At 35.4% G+C, this 18,461-nt stretch overlaps 1 protein-coding gene across 4 annotated transcripts in view; it reads right to left on the minus strand.

Moving 5' to 3' along the window:
* Positions 1-15,203: 15,203 nt before the first annotated feature.
* The window catches only part of PCDH9 (protocadherin 9), a gene marked incomplete at both ends in the record, with an annotated part of 973,878 nt that continues 970,620 nt past the window's right edge, over positions 15,204-18,461 (minus strand). For all 4 annotated transcript variants that reach the window (XM_082675744.1, XM_082675742.1, XM_082675743.1 and 1 more), the window contains one exon: positions 15,204-15,577. In XM_082675744.1, coding sequence (XP_082531870.1) covers positions 15,204-15,577 — 374 coding nt within the window. The remainder of the gene's footprint in view (positions 15,578-18,461) is intronic.

Genomic DNA, 18,461 nt, shown 5'->3' on the forward strand with positions numbered 1-18,461 from the left:
GTTTTTGTGTGGAGTCCTTAGGGTTTTCTATATATAGTATCATGTCATCTGCATATAGTGGCAATTGTACCTCTTCCTTTCCAATTTGAATACCTTTTATTTCTTTTTCTTGTCTGATTGCTGTGGCTAGGACTTCCAATACTATGTTGAATATAAGTGCTTAGAGTGGCAGCCCTGTCTTGTTCCAGATTTTAGTGGGAAGGCTTTCAGTTTTTCACCATTGAGTATTATATTGGCTGTGGATTTGACATAAATGGCTTTTATTATGTTGAGATATGTTCCCTCTATACCCACTTTGGTAAGAGTTTTTGTCATGAATGGATGTTCGATTTTGTCAAATGCTTTTTCTGCATCTATTGAAATGATCATGTGTTTTTTAAGTTTTGTTTATGTGGTGTATTACATGATTGATTTACATATGTTGCACCATCTTGCAAGCTTCATTTCTTAATTTCAATTTAATGAATATGACATATGAAATCTAAGATAACTAATAAAGTGCAGAATTATTCTCAGATGCTTATATAGTTAATATGATTAAGTTGGCAGCTGTACTCTAATAACTTCATATTATTGGACACTTTCTTTTAAATACAATAGTCTCGACTTGTTTGCCTTCTATTCTTTTGGTTTTATTTTTGGATATTTAAAGCTTTAAGGTAGTCAGTAATTACAGATGAACTTTTCAATGTTTTATATGCAGTTACACATGAAAAATAAGATTATATTTTAAAGGAATGGCTGGTGTATAGGTTTCTAGAAGCATTAACTGCAATTAACATTTAAATAATATCACAGAGATAAGATATCATATTAATTTTCCAAAGAAAATAGGTTGCACAAACCAAAGTTAGTGACTATTTTTGATTGGTATACCAAAATAAGTTTTCTAATTAAAAAAAAGTCAAAATTACACTTGAATGAAAATGTGATTAATCAATTAAAATTTTTGGAGAAAGATTTTTCACCTCTAGCATGTGTAAAACAACATTAAGAAAAATGTTCTAATAAATATTTCTTGCTGAGATAGAAAAGCTAAGTCTGTTGTGTAAGTGGTAAGTATATCAAGTCATGCTCCCAAGAATAGTGTTTTAGAATTTTCTAGCTTCAGAGCTAATGCTTGGAATTTGCTTTCTTTACTGCCATTCCATATATTTCCTTGTAATGGCTGAAGCTTAACATTGTCCCTCTGCCCACTCCATCTTTACTTCTCATCATGATCTAGGGAGACTCTGGAGAGTGGCCTTTCCCCTTGTCCTCATTAATGCTACTGGCTTGACCTGTCCACCCCAGCTGGACTTCCCTAACTCCCTGTTCTGTTGAATTGTCAAGAAAAATCAGGGTCCGCTGCAGATGGTGCTCTCAATTTAGCAAGTTCCGCCAGTGACAACTTACCATCATTTTATATTTTCCTACAAAACCGAGGTTAAAAAAAAAGGTGTGGGGAGGGAAGACCTATGTCAAGATGGAAGTGAGTCCTAAGAAAATGATTGGTCCTATTTGGTCTGTTAAAAAACAAACAAAAAAAAAACTAGTTTAAAATAGAAAGAGCAATTGGTTTACAATCAAGACTGTGTTTTTTGTTGTTGTTTTATTTTTGGCTGCATTGGGTCTTCATTGCTGTACGCAGGCTTTCTCTCTAGTTGCAGCAAGTGGGGATTACTCTTTGTTGTGGTGCCTGCATTTCTCATTGTGGTGGCTTCTCTTGTTGCAGAGCATGGGCTCTAGGTGTGCGGGATTCCATAGGTGTGGTGTGTAGGCTCAGTAGTTGTGGCTAATGGGCTTAGTTGCTCCACAGCACGTGGGATGTTCCCAGGCCAGGGATTGAGCGCATGTCCCCTGCATGGGCAGGAGCAGGCATATTCTTAACCACTGCACCACCAGGGAAGTCCAAGACTGTGTTTTGATCCATGTTGTGCCAATAAGCTTTGAAAGCTAGAGACTGTGGAAGAGACAGTAATGTGTTACCCAAGCACTGAGGATTAGGAAAAATAATCAATAAAGTAAAGAGGATTTTGAGACAACCTTGCCTGAGAAAAATGATCCAGATTTCTAACATTCAATACCCAAGCAAACTTTTGGAATATAACATTTTTAAGAGTGCATGAATGCTTGTTTATGTAGATTGATTGACTCTATGCTATGCACATAAATCCAACGCTTACACTTCCAAAGTTCTTCAGCCAAAACAGTTTCTCTTCCTCTAATACCAAAATAACATAGCCCAAGCCCCCAGTCCTATCTGATTACAAAAAATATGTGTCTTTCATAGATTTACTATTTCTGAGGGTTCCCAAGGAACAATTCTTTAGTACAACAGGCTGATCCTGTTTGCCTCTTGTCATGTCTTCATGCGGTGTTCTTCCAGGATTCTCCTTGTCTTGTCTTGCTATTGGTTCTCCAAATACTACCATTTCTCAGACAAATAAGTGATTCTATACCATTCCTTCACAGCACAGTTTGTAGCATGTAATACAACTTTGCTGAAATTTGGTTATAATACCAAGAATTATAATTCAGGAAGGGATATCTCAAAAATGGACACCAGATAATATAGTCTTAGAATCTAGCAGTCTTTTCACTTCTAGCACCATCTGTTTTCTTGAAACATTTTTGCCTATGGTCAACTTCTATCCTCATTCTTGGAGGAAAATTCCCACTGTCTCTTTTGTGAGTGGGGTAGAGGAGGGAGGGGAAAGGAGGCAAATAAGGAGAGGATGGATAGATATTACAGTTATTTCCTTCAGCTCTAACTGAGCCCTAATGACTTCTTAATACCTCCATGTGATTTATCTTCATTGAGACTTCATCACTGGTTCAAGATTGCCTCAAACCTGCATGTGTCTCTGTTGCTCTCACATCAACCTGACAAGAATAAAGGGAGAGTATTTCCCAACACAATTCCAACATCCAATCTGATATGCCAAAACTGTTTATAAATCCCATATTTGCCATTTCATCACCTTCAGTAATTTTAAAATCCAGATTCATTCCACTTTAAGCAATAGGAGGAACTCAGCAAATTTAAAATAGCATTTTATCTCCACTCCATAAGCATTACTGCTTCTATACATTGGAGCATTGAGTAAGGACAAATTACTGTCTCTTCTGGAATATCTTTTAGTATTCCAAATAAAATGCACCTTTGAGGAATGACTGATAACTCATAATCTAGTAGTTAATGCATAAAACTTTGAACAACTGTATCTGAGTATAATTTTTTCATATTCACAGCCCAACCATTTTATTTTATAGTACCATTTAGCAATTGCAGCATAATTCTTGAGGAGTTCATATTTGAATTTGAAAATTCAAAATGTTTTTTAATTATTTAGACTGTAATACAAAGTTGAAGAAGAAGAAATAAAAAATGAACTTTGAACAGAAGAGTTTTTAATAACTTCAGCTTGGAATAAACTAATCCAATGTCTGCTTTATTGTTATGTTAAAAAAAAATTCCAACAAAATAATTACACATAAGAAACAGACTTAACTTTGTGTCTTCATTTTCTGCTTTAGTTTATAGATCTTTATTTTCCACCCTTACATTATCCTATACACCTCCCATAAACATATTTATCATGTTACAAATTGTTACAGAGCATCTAGTTGGAAGAAATGATACTTAAAGATCATTTAATCAAACCCATATCTGATGTATATGTTTTTTTAAAATTCTAACAAATAGTCATCATATTTATAGCTTGCTACTTCTAGGCAGAAGAGTTTTATTACATATTTCACATTATACATTCTTTAAATGCTTACTATAAGTTCTGCATGAGATGTTTATTCCACAGGTTTACTGAATCAATCACTGCCTTCAAATAGTTCCCAGCTAGTTGGAGTGGTGAACAAATAAACTGACAATTAGAATTTAAGGTGATAAAGTTTAGACAAGGAAGACACTAAAAGAACGCGTAGGAGCTGCCCAGGGCAAAGGGAAAGACAACTGGTTTCTCTATAGCACTGCCCACTAAAGGAGTGATCACTTTTACTTTTGCCTTCTTGTGTCAGCTACACTCTAGCAAAGGTAGCAAAGTTTAAATCAGCTCCTATCAAAAAAAGCAGGTCTATTTTTTCCCCAGACAGAAAAGAAGAAAAAAAGGAGTAAAGGAAAAAGTCTAAAACAGAAACACATAGTATATTAGAAAAGAAGAAAGCAGAAGAGTCCTCTTAAATTCATTTAATAATACCTTTAATACTTCAATAGTACCTGTAATACCTCTATAACATGCACTTGGATTGTCTCCCAAGTTCTCTGGATAGTACCAATGTACACGTGCCAGGCCTCAAAGCATGTCACTTTGTAGAGGATCCTACAATTAGATGGTAGTCATGAATTGATTCCATAAACATTTATTGAACCCCTACTATGTCAAAGGCTCAGTGAACACAATGGTGAATAACAGAGACATAATTGTTCTCAGAGAGTTTAGAGTCTAATGACAGATACCAGCAAGTAAATAGATGATGAAAATACAGTGTGCTATGATAGGGCGATCATCTGGTTACTTGAGAGCAGTTGGAAAAGTCTAAAGGAAGTTATATTTTAAATTCTGAGCTCAAAAGCACCTATACCGCATCTTTTATTTAAAAAAAAAAAAAGAGTAACAAGGGGTCTTAGCTAAGACCCTCTAAGAGAGAGAACAGAAAGAATGCATCAGCAGAGCAGAGAATGCTCAGAAAGGCCCAGAAGCAAAAAAGGGCACGGGGTTTTCAAAGAACTTAAAGGAGTTCAATCTAGCTGAATCTTCAAGCAATCCATGTTTTGGGGGCGCTTGAGAAGAGGATAGTCAAGTGAGCGGGGACAGAGCATGCTGGAGTCTGCAGGCTATTTTAGGACATATGGACTTTTAGACTGAGACTAATAGGGAAATATTGGACAGTTTTAACCCAGAGTGATATGATCAGATTTCATTTTAGACATAATACACTCATTCCTTGTGGAGAATAGATTTTCAGGACTTCAAGTCAAGGAGCAAGTAAGTATATGTTTACTAGCCCCACCACGGTGCCTGTATAAGATCCAATTAAAGAAATGCCCCAAATTTGCTCCACACCCATTAACCCCTCAGGGCCCTCAGTGGCTTTAGTGGTTTAGTGGAAAGGGTCACCACACTACCCCTCACATCTTAGCATGATCTGCTGTCCTGGCCTCTCCCTGTGAGGTCTGTTCTGGCATACCTCCATCCTACCAACTATAGCAGGACCTGCAGCGGCTGTGGTGCCCAAGCACACACGAGCTATGGTTCTTTCTTTACTTCTAAATCCAGACATAGCATGGAAGCATGAGTTGGCCTTTACATATTGAGAAAATTTGGGCAGGAGAATTTGGAGAACTTAGCCAGAGAAATTTTGTTGGAGTGGTTAGACTGTGGGGTATTGATGTATTGGTACACTTTCAAGAAGATCGTGAAATGGATAAAGCAGATGAGGCAGGAGATGAAGTAAGAGCTAGGAAGGTTTTTTATTTGTTTACTCTTCTTTTGTTTTAAATTAGAGAGACTCAAGCATTTTAAAATGTTATGAAAAGGCATAAGCTTATGACCAGGTTAAAAAAAATTAGAGGTTGAATTTACAGAAAACAGAAGAGAGAATTTCTGACCAGTTAGCAAATATGCTACTCTGTGGCTCACTGATTTATTTGTTTGTTTTAAGCTCACAATACATTCTAGAGAGAAATTTCCCATGGCATTATGGAATTCAGGCTTCCCTTGAGAATTTGGAAGATTTGGCAACCGTTGGACCAACTATTCTGTATGGAAATGGCTGTGGTGGACAAATAGCTGTCATTCCCTTCCAAAGGAAGAAAGTACAATTTCTGTCTCTCATTTCTCCTTACTAAACTAGCTTCTGTAAGTGTTTGAATTTGTGTAGGCTGAACTATGAAATAACAGTAAAATAATCATAGAATAAGCCTGAAAGAGTTGAAAGATACAGATTCAGAAAAGTTGAAGAATTTTAAAAGAAGTGAAGAAAAAAAAGAAGTGAGGAGACATAGTCAAGTTTCTACCTGTTTTAGTAGTTGAGATAATTTTTGACTAATGGCATCTCTGCTCTCTGGAGTCGGGGCAAAGTTTTCTCTAAGAGTGGAGGGAAGTTCATTGATTATAACACATAGTATTAGGAGCAGGGATAAAGAGAACTGCACTTTTGATATTCTGTGTAATTAATATATTTTAAATATCTTGTGATCAGAAAAGGTGTTGAATAAACTATTACTATTACTACTAACAATAATAAATGCATTTATGGAGCACTTATGGTATTTCAAGCACCATTCTAAGCTCTATAAATGAATTACCCCGTTCAATATTCACAATGAGACTATGAAGTGAATATTATTCTCTTGATTTTACTTCATTAAAAGATGATTGTGTCAATTATATATGCCAGGTTTATTCTGCAAAGTGGAAATTTCTTAATTTGATGAGATTGAGTACCATCATCTCCCTTAAATTTTTCTAAGTAGAATTTATAAGCTAAATTTCCTTACCCTTATTTCATTATTAATTTTAATAAATATTGAAATATTATAAGGAACTTCACCACCATTAAATACTGCTGAAGGCAAGTATTTCATTTTGTACCATTTAAGTTTAACTTAATTCATGAGCCCCTAGAATGAATGACTGAAGCGATCTTTTCTCTAGTAATATTTCATCTGCACTAGATAGTTGAAAGCCATCCTACTGGGAAGTGGGTATTTGTGCTACATGAACTTCTTTACTTAGAATTCTAGCATTATATAAATAATATCAAATTAATACAAAGAATAATAATATGAGCTATTAGTAATACTATAAATAATATACAACTGTCTATGTAACTATATACCTTTATATCTGTATCTATATCTATCTATCTAATATTTATCTATAAGTGTTAAAACATGCAAAGATTCCCAGGTTAACATTTTTAAAGGAAGTGACCATAAATGTTTTCTTTCTCAAGAAGTTTAATATTGTTGGTTTTCTCATACTGATTACTCTGTGTGTGTAGACAGATATTTCCTATACACCCGTTGTTCAATTATTTACATCAGCAATTATATCATGACAAATAATTAAAGATCAAAATATAAAAGAGAGGGCTTCCCTGGTGGCACGGTGGTTGAGAGTCCACCTGTCAATGCAGGGGACACAGGTTCATGCCCCAGTCTGGGAAGATCCCACATGCCGTGGAGCGGCTGGGCCCGTGAGCCATGGGCGCTGAGCCTGCACGTCCAGAGCCTGTGTTCCGCAACGGGAGAGGCCACAACAGTGAGAGGCCCACGTACCGCAAACAAACAAACAAACAAAAAAATATATATATATATAATAGAAATGAAAAGTTACCCTATGCAAGTGACTCAATGGAGCAGTGGATTATTGAATGATATTGTGATATTATTAAACTATTTGAATATTTATATTTAATACTTTATGCCATTTGTTATCACACTGTATTATAAAAAGAGTACACTGTAAGATTGTGAACTACAGGGAGATGACATTTAAAACCTACACTCAGCCTTTCCTGGAGGAAAGGGAAGACTAATGTAGTACTACTACTTGGTATGACCTTGGTATTATAAGTAATTTATTTTCATATCTATAATCTGAGATTCTTGTTTGTCAAATTAAGGAGTACTTCAACATTTGGACCATAAATCAAACTGTAGATGTAAGAGCAGTTGACTGAAATTGGTGATGCAGTAAGAGTGGGTATTTATGCTCTGGAGCTTAACATATAGCTTTCTCCATGGTGCTTGGGGAGCCCATTCTCCTCTCTGTTCAAGAACATAGCTCCCTTTGATGTCAATGGGAGCTGCATTTCCGTGACGAGAAGAAAATAAGCATGCTAAAGTTAATTGTCAGACTGATTTTGGTCTCATTTTAATGCCCTCTGGCAATGGAAGCCTGATGTGTGGCTCACTTTGTTCTTTACCTGATTTCCAAGTAGGGAACAGAAGGCAAGTGCTATGTGTAAAAAGGTGTGAGCTGTCAATAGATACATCTAGGGCATGTGAAAAGCATTCAGCACTTTTATCTAGCAGAGGGGACGTTAGCCCGATTTCCCAGGAACACTGTTTAGGCTCTAGTCCCTCTAAACTTGTGTGCCATTTTAGACTGCATTATTTTGTCCCAAGGCTGAAAAGCACAATTTCTACACATTTAATAAATAAAATATTTAAGCCAACATATAAATATATCATCCAGTGGGTAAACCAAATTCTAAACGGAAGGGAGATATTCATTTCAGAACAAGTTAATAAATTATTTTATTGCTCTTGTTTAGAAAAAATAGCAATTTATCATTCAGTACCAGAGTCAAAAAGTGCTTGAATCTTTCATAAGGAGGTAGCATTGCTTAGTGGGTAAAAGCGCATATTCTACGGTCAGACCAGGAGGCTGGCACTGCTGCTTGCTTGCTGTACCATCTAGAGTAGATTCATTTGAACTCCCTGTATCTCAGTTTCCTCACCTGTAAAAATGTAATATAAACCTAAAAAACAATACCTAGAAAACAAAGTATATGAGAAAATTAAATGATAATGTACATCCTTAGAACTGTGCTAAGCACAGAGTAAGTGCTATATAAGTGCAATTATAATTATTGATGGATAAATAAAACAAACTTCATTGAATAATAATTATATGCTGTAGAAAAAAAAAGGACAGCAAGTATGTTTCCCACATATTTAAATTTTAGTCTGACAACTGTGTAACTAGATAGATTTTCCTAGGAAATTATATTCTGTGTCATGATGTGTATGCCAGGGTTCTCTGGCAGTTACTCTGAAGATCTCTGGGTTCTGAGAGAAGCCCCCACTGCTGTTTGGGACAATCACAACCAAAGGTAAGTAAAACCTGAATTTTAAAAATATTATTCATCAGTCACCATATTATGGAGCTTAACTAAAGGCCATCTAACCCATATATACTGGGCAGTAAAGATTTTAACAATCTTTTGTAACCTTGGCCATATCCAGAGACAGTGGCCCTTTATTTAGATCCTGAACTGAATTTTATGATGGATGCTTTAAACAAGGGGAGAATGAGGGCATATTACTGAGGCTGATATGTTTTGTTTTATAGAGGGTTGGTCCTCTTGGCTGTGGCAGCCTAGGAAATTATTTTCTTCCTTTGAAATGCTAGATTTTCCTAAGGGAAGCAGTCCCTTTTATAGCGTAGAGAGGAGAGTTAGATGGTGATGGGGAACTTGGTGATGTGAGTGGTCTGGGGACCAGCACAGATGATACTCTTATGCTGTTTTCCAAATGGTGGAAAAGGATTACTTTAGTGGTGTATAAACATTGAAAAATATTATTTAAAGTGAAGGAGAAAAGTATATTTTACATAGAATTTCATATAGTTTATATAGTGATAGTCATGATTTACCTAAACTATGATTTTAAAATGCTAAACATTGAAGAAATAAGCCTGTTCAAAATTATTATTTCTAATGGTCCATTCGTCATCAGACTTTGGAGAAAATAAAAAAAGAGAGAATGTTATCCACAAAAAATTTAAAATATATTTTATTTATTTCACTGAGAAATGGAGTGCTTTTTTGCTTGTCTTGCTTTCACTCCCTGTAATCTTAGAGACAAATATGTGGAGAATATATGCAGAACTGGTTACATGAATTTATATAAACATAGACACACATAATCCCTTTGCCTCAATTTTCTGTCTTTTTTTGTAATTTTTATGTTATTTTTATTTTTATTTGATGTATGGATTTTTTTGGGGAAAAAAAATCAATGTAAAAGTTATTTCTGGTAGAAATGAGATGTGCTTTTTAAATGATAGCTGATACCATCTTAGACTTTTCCATAAGTCCAATGGCCATAAAAAGCCTCTTCTTTGTGGGGTGAACAGTGCTGGGGTGGACCATGTACAGAGAATGCATCAGGGCATAAGAGAGGCTTGGTGGGAACTTCAAGTCATAAAGTGTCAAAGAGGAAATAATACCTGTAAAAGCAGGGACCACATACCACAGTCAATGGAGTGTGCACACTTTCAGGAGTACAGAAGGGAAAATGGGTTCCATGAAAAAAAAAATTGCTGGATAAAAATGAAAATTATTTGCTTCATAAGAAGTTTCTTCCAAACCAGCAACTTCCTGGAAACATAGTAATTTTGTACTTGAAACATATTGAAAACAGTCTGGAGTTCCCCTGGGGGAAAATAGACAAATTCCAGTAAGTAGATAGAAAGGGATAGAAGAGTTAAAAATATGAAGAGTGGAGTGTTTCAGTTTTTTGCAAATAATGCATTTTGTTACCATTTCCTAATCATGTAACCTAAACAGGTTCTAGTTTATGTTTACTGAGGACCTTGTTATCAATGATTGATTGTGTTAGAGTTCCAAGGTCAATATTATTATTTTGAGTATCATTATTCAGGATTATGTCGATGATGCCAAACTAATAGTGAATTTGGAGGTGAAAAAACAAAGTTCTTGGTAGAAGAACCGCAAAGATAATATACAGTACAATCACCATAGGTAATAATAATAATATATATATTTGAAGATTGCTAAGAGAGTAAATCTTAAAAGTTCTCATCAGGAGAAAAAAAATGTAACCGTGGGGGGTGATGACTATTAACTAGTTTTATTGTGGTGATCATTTTGCAGTATATACCAATATTGAATCATTATGTTGTACACCTGAAACTAATACAACATGATATGACAGTTATATCATAATAAATGTTTTTTAAAAAGAATTACAAAGATCCAGAAAATACAGAGATTGAGTGTAAATAGTACTGTAATAGTATCCGAAAAATTACTGTAGTTGAGGGCTTCTTTGGTGGTGCAGTGGTTGAGAGTCCGTCTGCTGATGCAGGGGACACAGGTTCGTGCTTCGGTCTGGGAAGATCCCACATGCCGTGGAGCAGCTGGGCCCGTGAGCCATGGCCGCTGAGCCTGCACGTCCGGAGACTGTGCTCCGCAATGGGAGAGGCCACAACAGTGAAAGGCCCGCGTACCGCAAAAAAAAAAAAAAATTACTGTAGTTGAGCATATTTGCAAATATGTGGACTTTCTAATATTCGACATTGAATGAGTCCAATAATAATTGTGTTGTATGTACTCTAAGAACACAACCATAGAACTTTAAAAAGAAAATTTTAGGGTAAAAAATGAAAAAAATTAAAAAGAGCTTTTCATTATAAAGCTTCAAGAACCATGTGGTATGTTAGGATAACAAAAATGTGGACAGAACTCAATTCATTGTGTGGTGCACTATTTAAGAAGTCTAAGAAATAAGAAAATAAAATTCATTTTTGAAGAAAATATAGACCTTATTTAATATTTTAAAATGGATAATGGTGGCATCATGATAATAGAAAATTGATATCTTTGGAATACTCATTAATATAAACAAAAACTGAGTGAACTAAATGTAAATGAAATATTATTATGATAGCCATGCTTTAAATACTGTGTGTCTTACAAAAGTATTTTATTGCTATGAGATTAATTTTATATTTTTTCAACAGTGGAAAACCTGGTTGATGTGTATTAAAATTTAGATTGGTAGTTGTGATAAGGGGAGAACAGTATATAGAGAAATAATTATGTGATCACTATGCCTTTAAGAACACTGGGAGAATTTGAAAGTGATCTCTTTCAAAAGAACCAATGAAGGAGCTTCCTTTAGGGAGAGGCGGTCAGCTCTATTTAAAACAAAGCAGAACAATGAAGCATTTTTTAGACTCCTAACACCACTCCTCCTTTTCATAGTTTGGTTTGCCCTCTTACAAAGTAACACCCTGGCATCCACATTAGAATTGAAACTGACAAGGCATCCCTTTTATCCCTGGCTTCCAAAACTCCTTATTAATAATAATTAGCCATTCCTGGCTTCTATTCAAGAGAGTTTAATATATACTAGAATGGCTTCTGGGCCTCAGCTGCATTTCTTACTTTAGCTAAGGAATGATGGTGCTGGGAGAGGGAACACCACTCTATGCTGAAAGAGATTTGCTGAATAGCATCAGTGCAGCAAAATGACTACCCAGTTGTCTGTTAATGAATAACCATTATTTAAATATATATTTTATGTTAGTATATGTGTAGAAATGTTCATTCAAATGGGTCATATTTAGCATAATAAATTTATTTCTATATCTACCTTAGAAAATGTGTGGCATATAGCCTGTAGCATTTAATAATCACTTTAAAAGTCATTATTTTTATACATTTCATACGTGTGCTTTCCTAGGAAATGTAACTGCCTTTGATTTCCAGGTAAATGTGATTTATAATATTCAATGTCTACACAATAAAATAATGTGGGTGATATTTAAGATTAGTTATCATGAATGTATTATTTACTTAATGAATAAATACTTCAGTTTGGTTTGTAATGTTACTTATTTTAATTTTTACAGAGCATATAACTGAATGCCTTGATAAGAGTAGATATTGTCATATTTATTAGAAGAAATATAGTGGGATGGGGAGTTTCTTTTCCAAACTTCTGGTTTGGAGGAAGGCATTTCTATTCCACTCTTTCAGGGAAAGAAAAGGTAGGAGCATAATTATTTTATTTTCTCTCATCTTTCACTCTTCAAGGCAGAAAGGAATGACATCTGACTGGTAAAAAATGGAGGGAGGGACTGAGCAGTCATGGACTTTTGTTTTCAAGAGTGGCCTGTTTCCAGGATTCATTCACTCTCTGTGTCCTAGGGCAGGCTCTGCCCCTGAAAGGAGGGTGGCGCCACAGACTACTGGATAAATCTGGCTTATTCAGAGATGAGGGGTTAGGGTCTCACATACAGCCACTGATCCAAGCAAATATCTTTACCTCCATGTCACTATCTCCTGAGTCTTATTTTACAACTCTTCAAAAAGCTGTGGAGAAAGAGTCAGACCTGTTTACTTACCCTAAAACTCTGATCCAGTTGCTCTGTGGTGAAAATAAACACATGGCATATGTGTGAGTCTTATTATCCTTTGCAGTTTCTGAGCCTATTTTCCTAACCTGAAATAAATATAGCTGAAGTTTTGACCCTTGTTTCGAAGCCTCAATCCCTGAATAGTCCTCTTCTGCCAGCAATGAAATGTTTGAGAGTTTGTTTCATGAAATCTTATTAAAGGATACTAAGAGTGAAGAAGATAACCTCACTAAATAACCAGTGTTATCTGCCCAGTTTCTGACTTGGGATTTCACTTTGATGAAACTTGTATGAATCTTGACTAGAAGGTGAAATTTCTCCCTGAATTTCCCAAGAAAATGATTTCATAGATCATTAGGGGAATTTAACCCTAACTTGGAAACTTATTTTCAGAATGTAGGTATTATTAAACCCCTAACAAATTTTCTTTGATTTCTAATTAAAAGTTAACTTTTATTAACATATACTTATCTAACAATTAGAGTAAAAATCATCACTTTGGATTTTGACCACAAATTAACACACTACAGTCAGGAATTCAGAACATTTATTGCAAGAGCTGAATAATTGTAAATAACTTAGAACTGGCAAAGCAGTAACAAGGATAATTGTTTAGATATTTATTGTGTCAAAGTCATCAAACACCCCTCACAAACTGACAAATATGTACTTCAATAAGCTATGCACTCCTACCCATTATTTTCCATTATACTGTGGAAAAATGTGAATTGCTATTTACAAAGTAATTTTATTTTTGGTAAGAACAAATTATCTATCAGATTAGCAAACCATTTTTTTACTTTTTTTTTACTTTTAAACTGATGTTGAACGGTGGCATTAAGATAACTTTCACTTCTTTCAATAAAGACATTTTGTTGCATGCTATTTATTTGTTTAAATCATCTGTCATGCCTTAACAAAAACCTCCTAAGAATGCTCGAATTTGGATTTGTTTGCACGTGCAACTGAGATCTTATTAACATTAGCTGTCACTCTGTTGGTTTGACCTAAGTGACAAGATGCTGGTACCTGCCGGCATTGACCAACTATGATAACAAACAGTTAAACAGCAATAATTAGAGATCTATCCCTTAATTTCCCCCAACTAGCCTACCTGGAGAATGTTCTGTTACATCATGAAGGCACAACACATTAAATAGTTTGTGACTATGGTCTAACACTTGTGTTACAACATTATTGTATATGAGGATCAACACAAACTGCCATTTCAACAAAGTTGTAGACACACATTTTCCCAATTGAAACTATTTTTGAATAGTAATTTTTCTTCAATATATGCTAATTTAATACATAAGTTTTGCATGAGTGACAAGCACAGGATATATCACTTTCTGAAGGATAACACTTTCCCATTACTATGCTACTAAATAAGTGATTTCGCTTTTGCCTACTTTGAAAATAAGGATGTCAAGAAAATAGGTTCTGAATTTCCAAGCTTTTGCAGAGGTCCTTTTTTCATATAAAGTTTTCATTTTTTATCTTTATTTCTTATAGAATTCCAGCATCATAAGCTATCATAAAAGAAGCGAGATTCCAGAACCTTTATTTTCACTACAAGTATCTGAGATCTTTTGAACAATGTGTGTCAAGACAGACTCAGAAACACTTCACTAAAAGAAACAACAAAAATAGCAACAAAGAGGCAAACAGAAAAAGAAAAGAAGCAACCATAAAACACAGAATTATGCTACAACGTTTTTTAGGTGAACGGTATAAGTACACAAAAGTTGTTAATAATAGCTTGCTTCTATTTACAAATACTTTAACACTGATTGACTTACAAGTGTCCACTAACGTTGTTAACAGCACAATAGGTTTAATGCTTATCTTTTTAAATTTCGTTTGAAGTATAATGTCAAGTATAGCAGTCCCAGCACAGATCAACAACAAAAAGAGCACAATTTTCTAACTGGATATGTTTGTCAGTCACTCTAATCCATGGAACTTTCTTACTCTCCAAATGCATATTCTATTGTTCATAGCAGCAGTCCAGGGTCAAAATAAAATGCAGTTAAAAAAAAAAAAGGATATTTGCACAATGGAGAGACCTCTGGAGAGTTCAATCAATCCTAGTAAACAAGATCACATGGCTAGTAGAACTATCTTCTCTCTCTTATATGGTAAAACACTGTATCCTCCATGGTGCTAACACAAAGTTATGGATATCCCTGCTATAAGGGGCATAGTTGTAGAGATCTATTGAATACATAAAGCTCTGACACACACGGTATTAACATGTCTATTTAGTTTAAAGTTATTAGGTCCCATATAGCCTTTTTCTTTTTAGAGTTGGTGCTCCTTAGGACTCTCAATAGCACCTCCTGCTTGCTTATAAGACTTCAGATTTGCCAGAGGAATGTCTGTCATGTGGCTGCCATTGTTGAAATGGCCTTCGGTGGAACCATACTGCTTACGGTCATTGAACTGGTTCCTGTTGCTATCTTCTTTCCAGGCTCTGGTCAGGGTGTGCCCATTCACAAGCTTGTCCTTCTTGACCCATTCTTTCTGGGGTGCAAAGGTTGAGAGAGGTGATTTAGGGTGTTGATAGGGACCCAAGCCAGGAGGCATCCAGCAGTTATCAGAGTGACCCAAAACCAAGCACTCTTGAGTGCACATCTCTGTAGCTTCAGCTAATCCTCGGGGGCCCAGAGGCCCATCTGCAGAGGACAAGAGACAAAATAAGGAAAGAAAGTGGTTAGAGTTTTCATTTAAAATTATCTCCTTAGAGAAAAAGTGCATTGGTAATCTCATTTGCTCATGAAAATTGTATTAAGGTAAACAATTCAAATATATGATTCCTCATTCTTTTAAGAATAACATAGGAGGAATAAAATTCCTTTTACTTGAGGTGAGAATTATCTCTTTTCCTTAAGCCTTCATTTATATCTAGAGATACAGACAGATAGAAAAATAAATAGACAGACATGAGTAAACAGATATACCCATGACATATCATTTCTGATGAACTTTTTCCATGACATATGTATTATTACTAATTTATGTCCTACTTCTCCACAAAAAAAACTCATATTCACGAGAAATAGTGAAAAGTACAAAAATTTTATGTGCAATGTTGAAATATATGCTAACATATCAACTCCTTGAATATAAAAAGTATTACTTGAAATATAACATTAAAAATAAATACTGTAGGGCTTCCCTGGTGGCGCAGTGGTTGAGAGTCCGCCTGCCGATGCAGGGGACGCGGGTTTGTGCCCCGGTTCGGGAAGATCCCACATACCGCGGAGTGGCTGGGCCCGTGAGCCATGGCCGCTGAGCCTGCGCGTCCGGAGCATGTGCTCCGCAACGGGAGAGGCCACAACGGTGAGAGGCCCACGTACCGCCAAAAAAAAAAAAAAAAAAAAAAAAAAAATACTGTAAAGGTTATACAAAATGTTTTTCTATATAAACGTGTGTTTTTAGCATGAAATCCCATGAAAATAACTTTGCAACATTTTAGAAAGTTAAATAATAATTTTAAAGAATGTTTTAACTAAAGTATATTACTAAAGATATACCTGGTTGACTGGTTGACATTGTGAAATCCCAGTAAATAAAGACACCATTTGCATCCAAAGACAACATGTGGTTCCTTCCAAGCTTAACCTATTTTCTTGATTTCTTAACCCAAATTTCACTAACATGAAAGTCTAGCTAAGTTGCAAATTGGGTCACATGGAGTCTAATATTCAAAGGGAAAATAAGTCATCATAGATATTTTTCTTTTATTTATTTATTTTTTTACCAGCAGGCAATCTAAAACATTTTAACCATGATTTTGAAAGTAAATTCGTCTCTGATTACGTAAAAAGGACATCAGTTCTTTACTGATAAACAACAAGTGTCAAGTGGTTAAGGGAAAGTTTTTTTTGTTGTCATTGTTTTTTTTTCCCTTGATTAAACAGTCAAATGATAAGTGGTAGCTTGAAAATTAGGAATTGATTTTACGAATGAGGTTAAGTGGATAGGCAAGAACGCTTGACGCATAAAGCATTTTCAAAAGTAGAGAGTCGTCAGAATAAAAGTGTAGAGAAAAATGAAGAAAATATCCCTGAAAGTTTTTCTACTCAACTATTAAAAGAGCCAACAATTGGAATGTAAGTCTTTGCTAAAGTCCAAGTTAGCACTACTAATATTTTTAAGTGCCCAATAATTGTGGGGTTTTTATATTAACATCTATTTTTCTTAATAATATTCTAGTTACTTCTTACATGTTAAAAAAGAAATACCTGCTGAGATAGGTAAGAGTTGGTGGCAAATACCTGAGACCTCAACACACAGACAACATTTAAATGGACACTGGATGTGAAAAAAATATATGCCTAAAATGTACTCTTACATACAAACAGAAATTTTAGTCATTTTTGAAATCTAAAATCTGCTCTTTAGAATAACCTTAAAATTCCTTCTCATCTGACCCATAGTCCCATCCCCTCAAGAGCAAATAGTTTTATCGTTTTAAACATACGTTCATTACTTAAAACTATTTCTCTCACAAACCTCGAATGATTACTTACTTCCTAGGGTATTTAATTTAATCTTCTCTATGAGCCTTTCTCTGTCCTCTGAATTCTGCCCACATTTTAAAAGTTCAAACTAATTTCTCCCTTTTATTTTCGCTTTGGTGTGTTCAGTGACTCTGTATCCACAAAATTAACACATTTTGCTCAAACCAATCAATGCCCCTTACATCAGGATTGCAGGCCTGGAAGATGCTTTTTGCCTGGCTTGTTTTCATTTAATTACTGATTCTTTCCAGGGGCAGCTTGCTTCCCAGGTACCACAGCAAGCTTCCCTAACTTTGCCAATTCATGTTTTACATGCACCTGGAAGATTTCCACAGATCTTCCCTTATTAATGAATAATGAATTTCCTAATTGAGCTCACTCACTCAACACTTACTTTAATGACATTTTTGTCTTTTGGGGGACAAAAGACAAAAATGTCATTCATTAGTATACATTTTTGTTTTCTCTCAACTAGATTTAAAATCCATTGATGGAAAAAAACAACTTATTAGCCTTCTGATTCCTCATAGTGCTTAACAATAGCAATGATCTAAGAACAATGTTAATTGTTAATTAAAATTTTATGACGTTGAAAATGTCCTGAGAAATTATTAAAGATATCCTCTGCTTGGGCTTCTCTGGTGGCACAATGGTTCAGAGTCTGCCTGCCGATGCAGGGGACACGGGTTCGTGCCCCGGTCCAGGAAGATCCCACATGCCGCAGAGCGGCTGGGCCCGTGAGCCATGGCCGCTGAGCCTGCGCGTCCGGCGCAAACATCATACCAAAAGCTTCCTCAACAACAAATCTCTGCCTTAGCAATACTTTGTGATAGTTAATAAATGAATTATTTAACTTCTCTGCTAAATATGTTTTAGCATATTTAGCAGAGATATATTAGAAGTCTGGGACTTCTCTGGTGGTTCAGTGGTTAAGAATCCACCTCCCAATACAGGGAACATGGGTTAGATCCCTGGTCAGGGAGCTAAGATCCCACATACCGTAGGGCAACTAAGCCTGCACGCTGCAACTACT

Source organism: Grampus griseus, assembly GCF_964374135.1.
Source record: "Grampus griseus genome assembly, chromosome: 18".
NCBI lineage: Eukaryota > Metazoa > Chordata > Mammalia > Artiodactyla > Delphinidae > Grampus > Grampus griseus.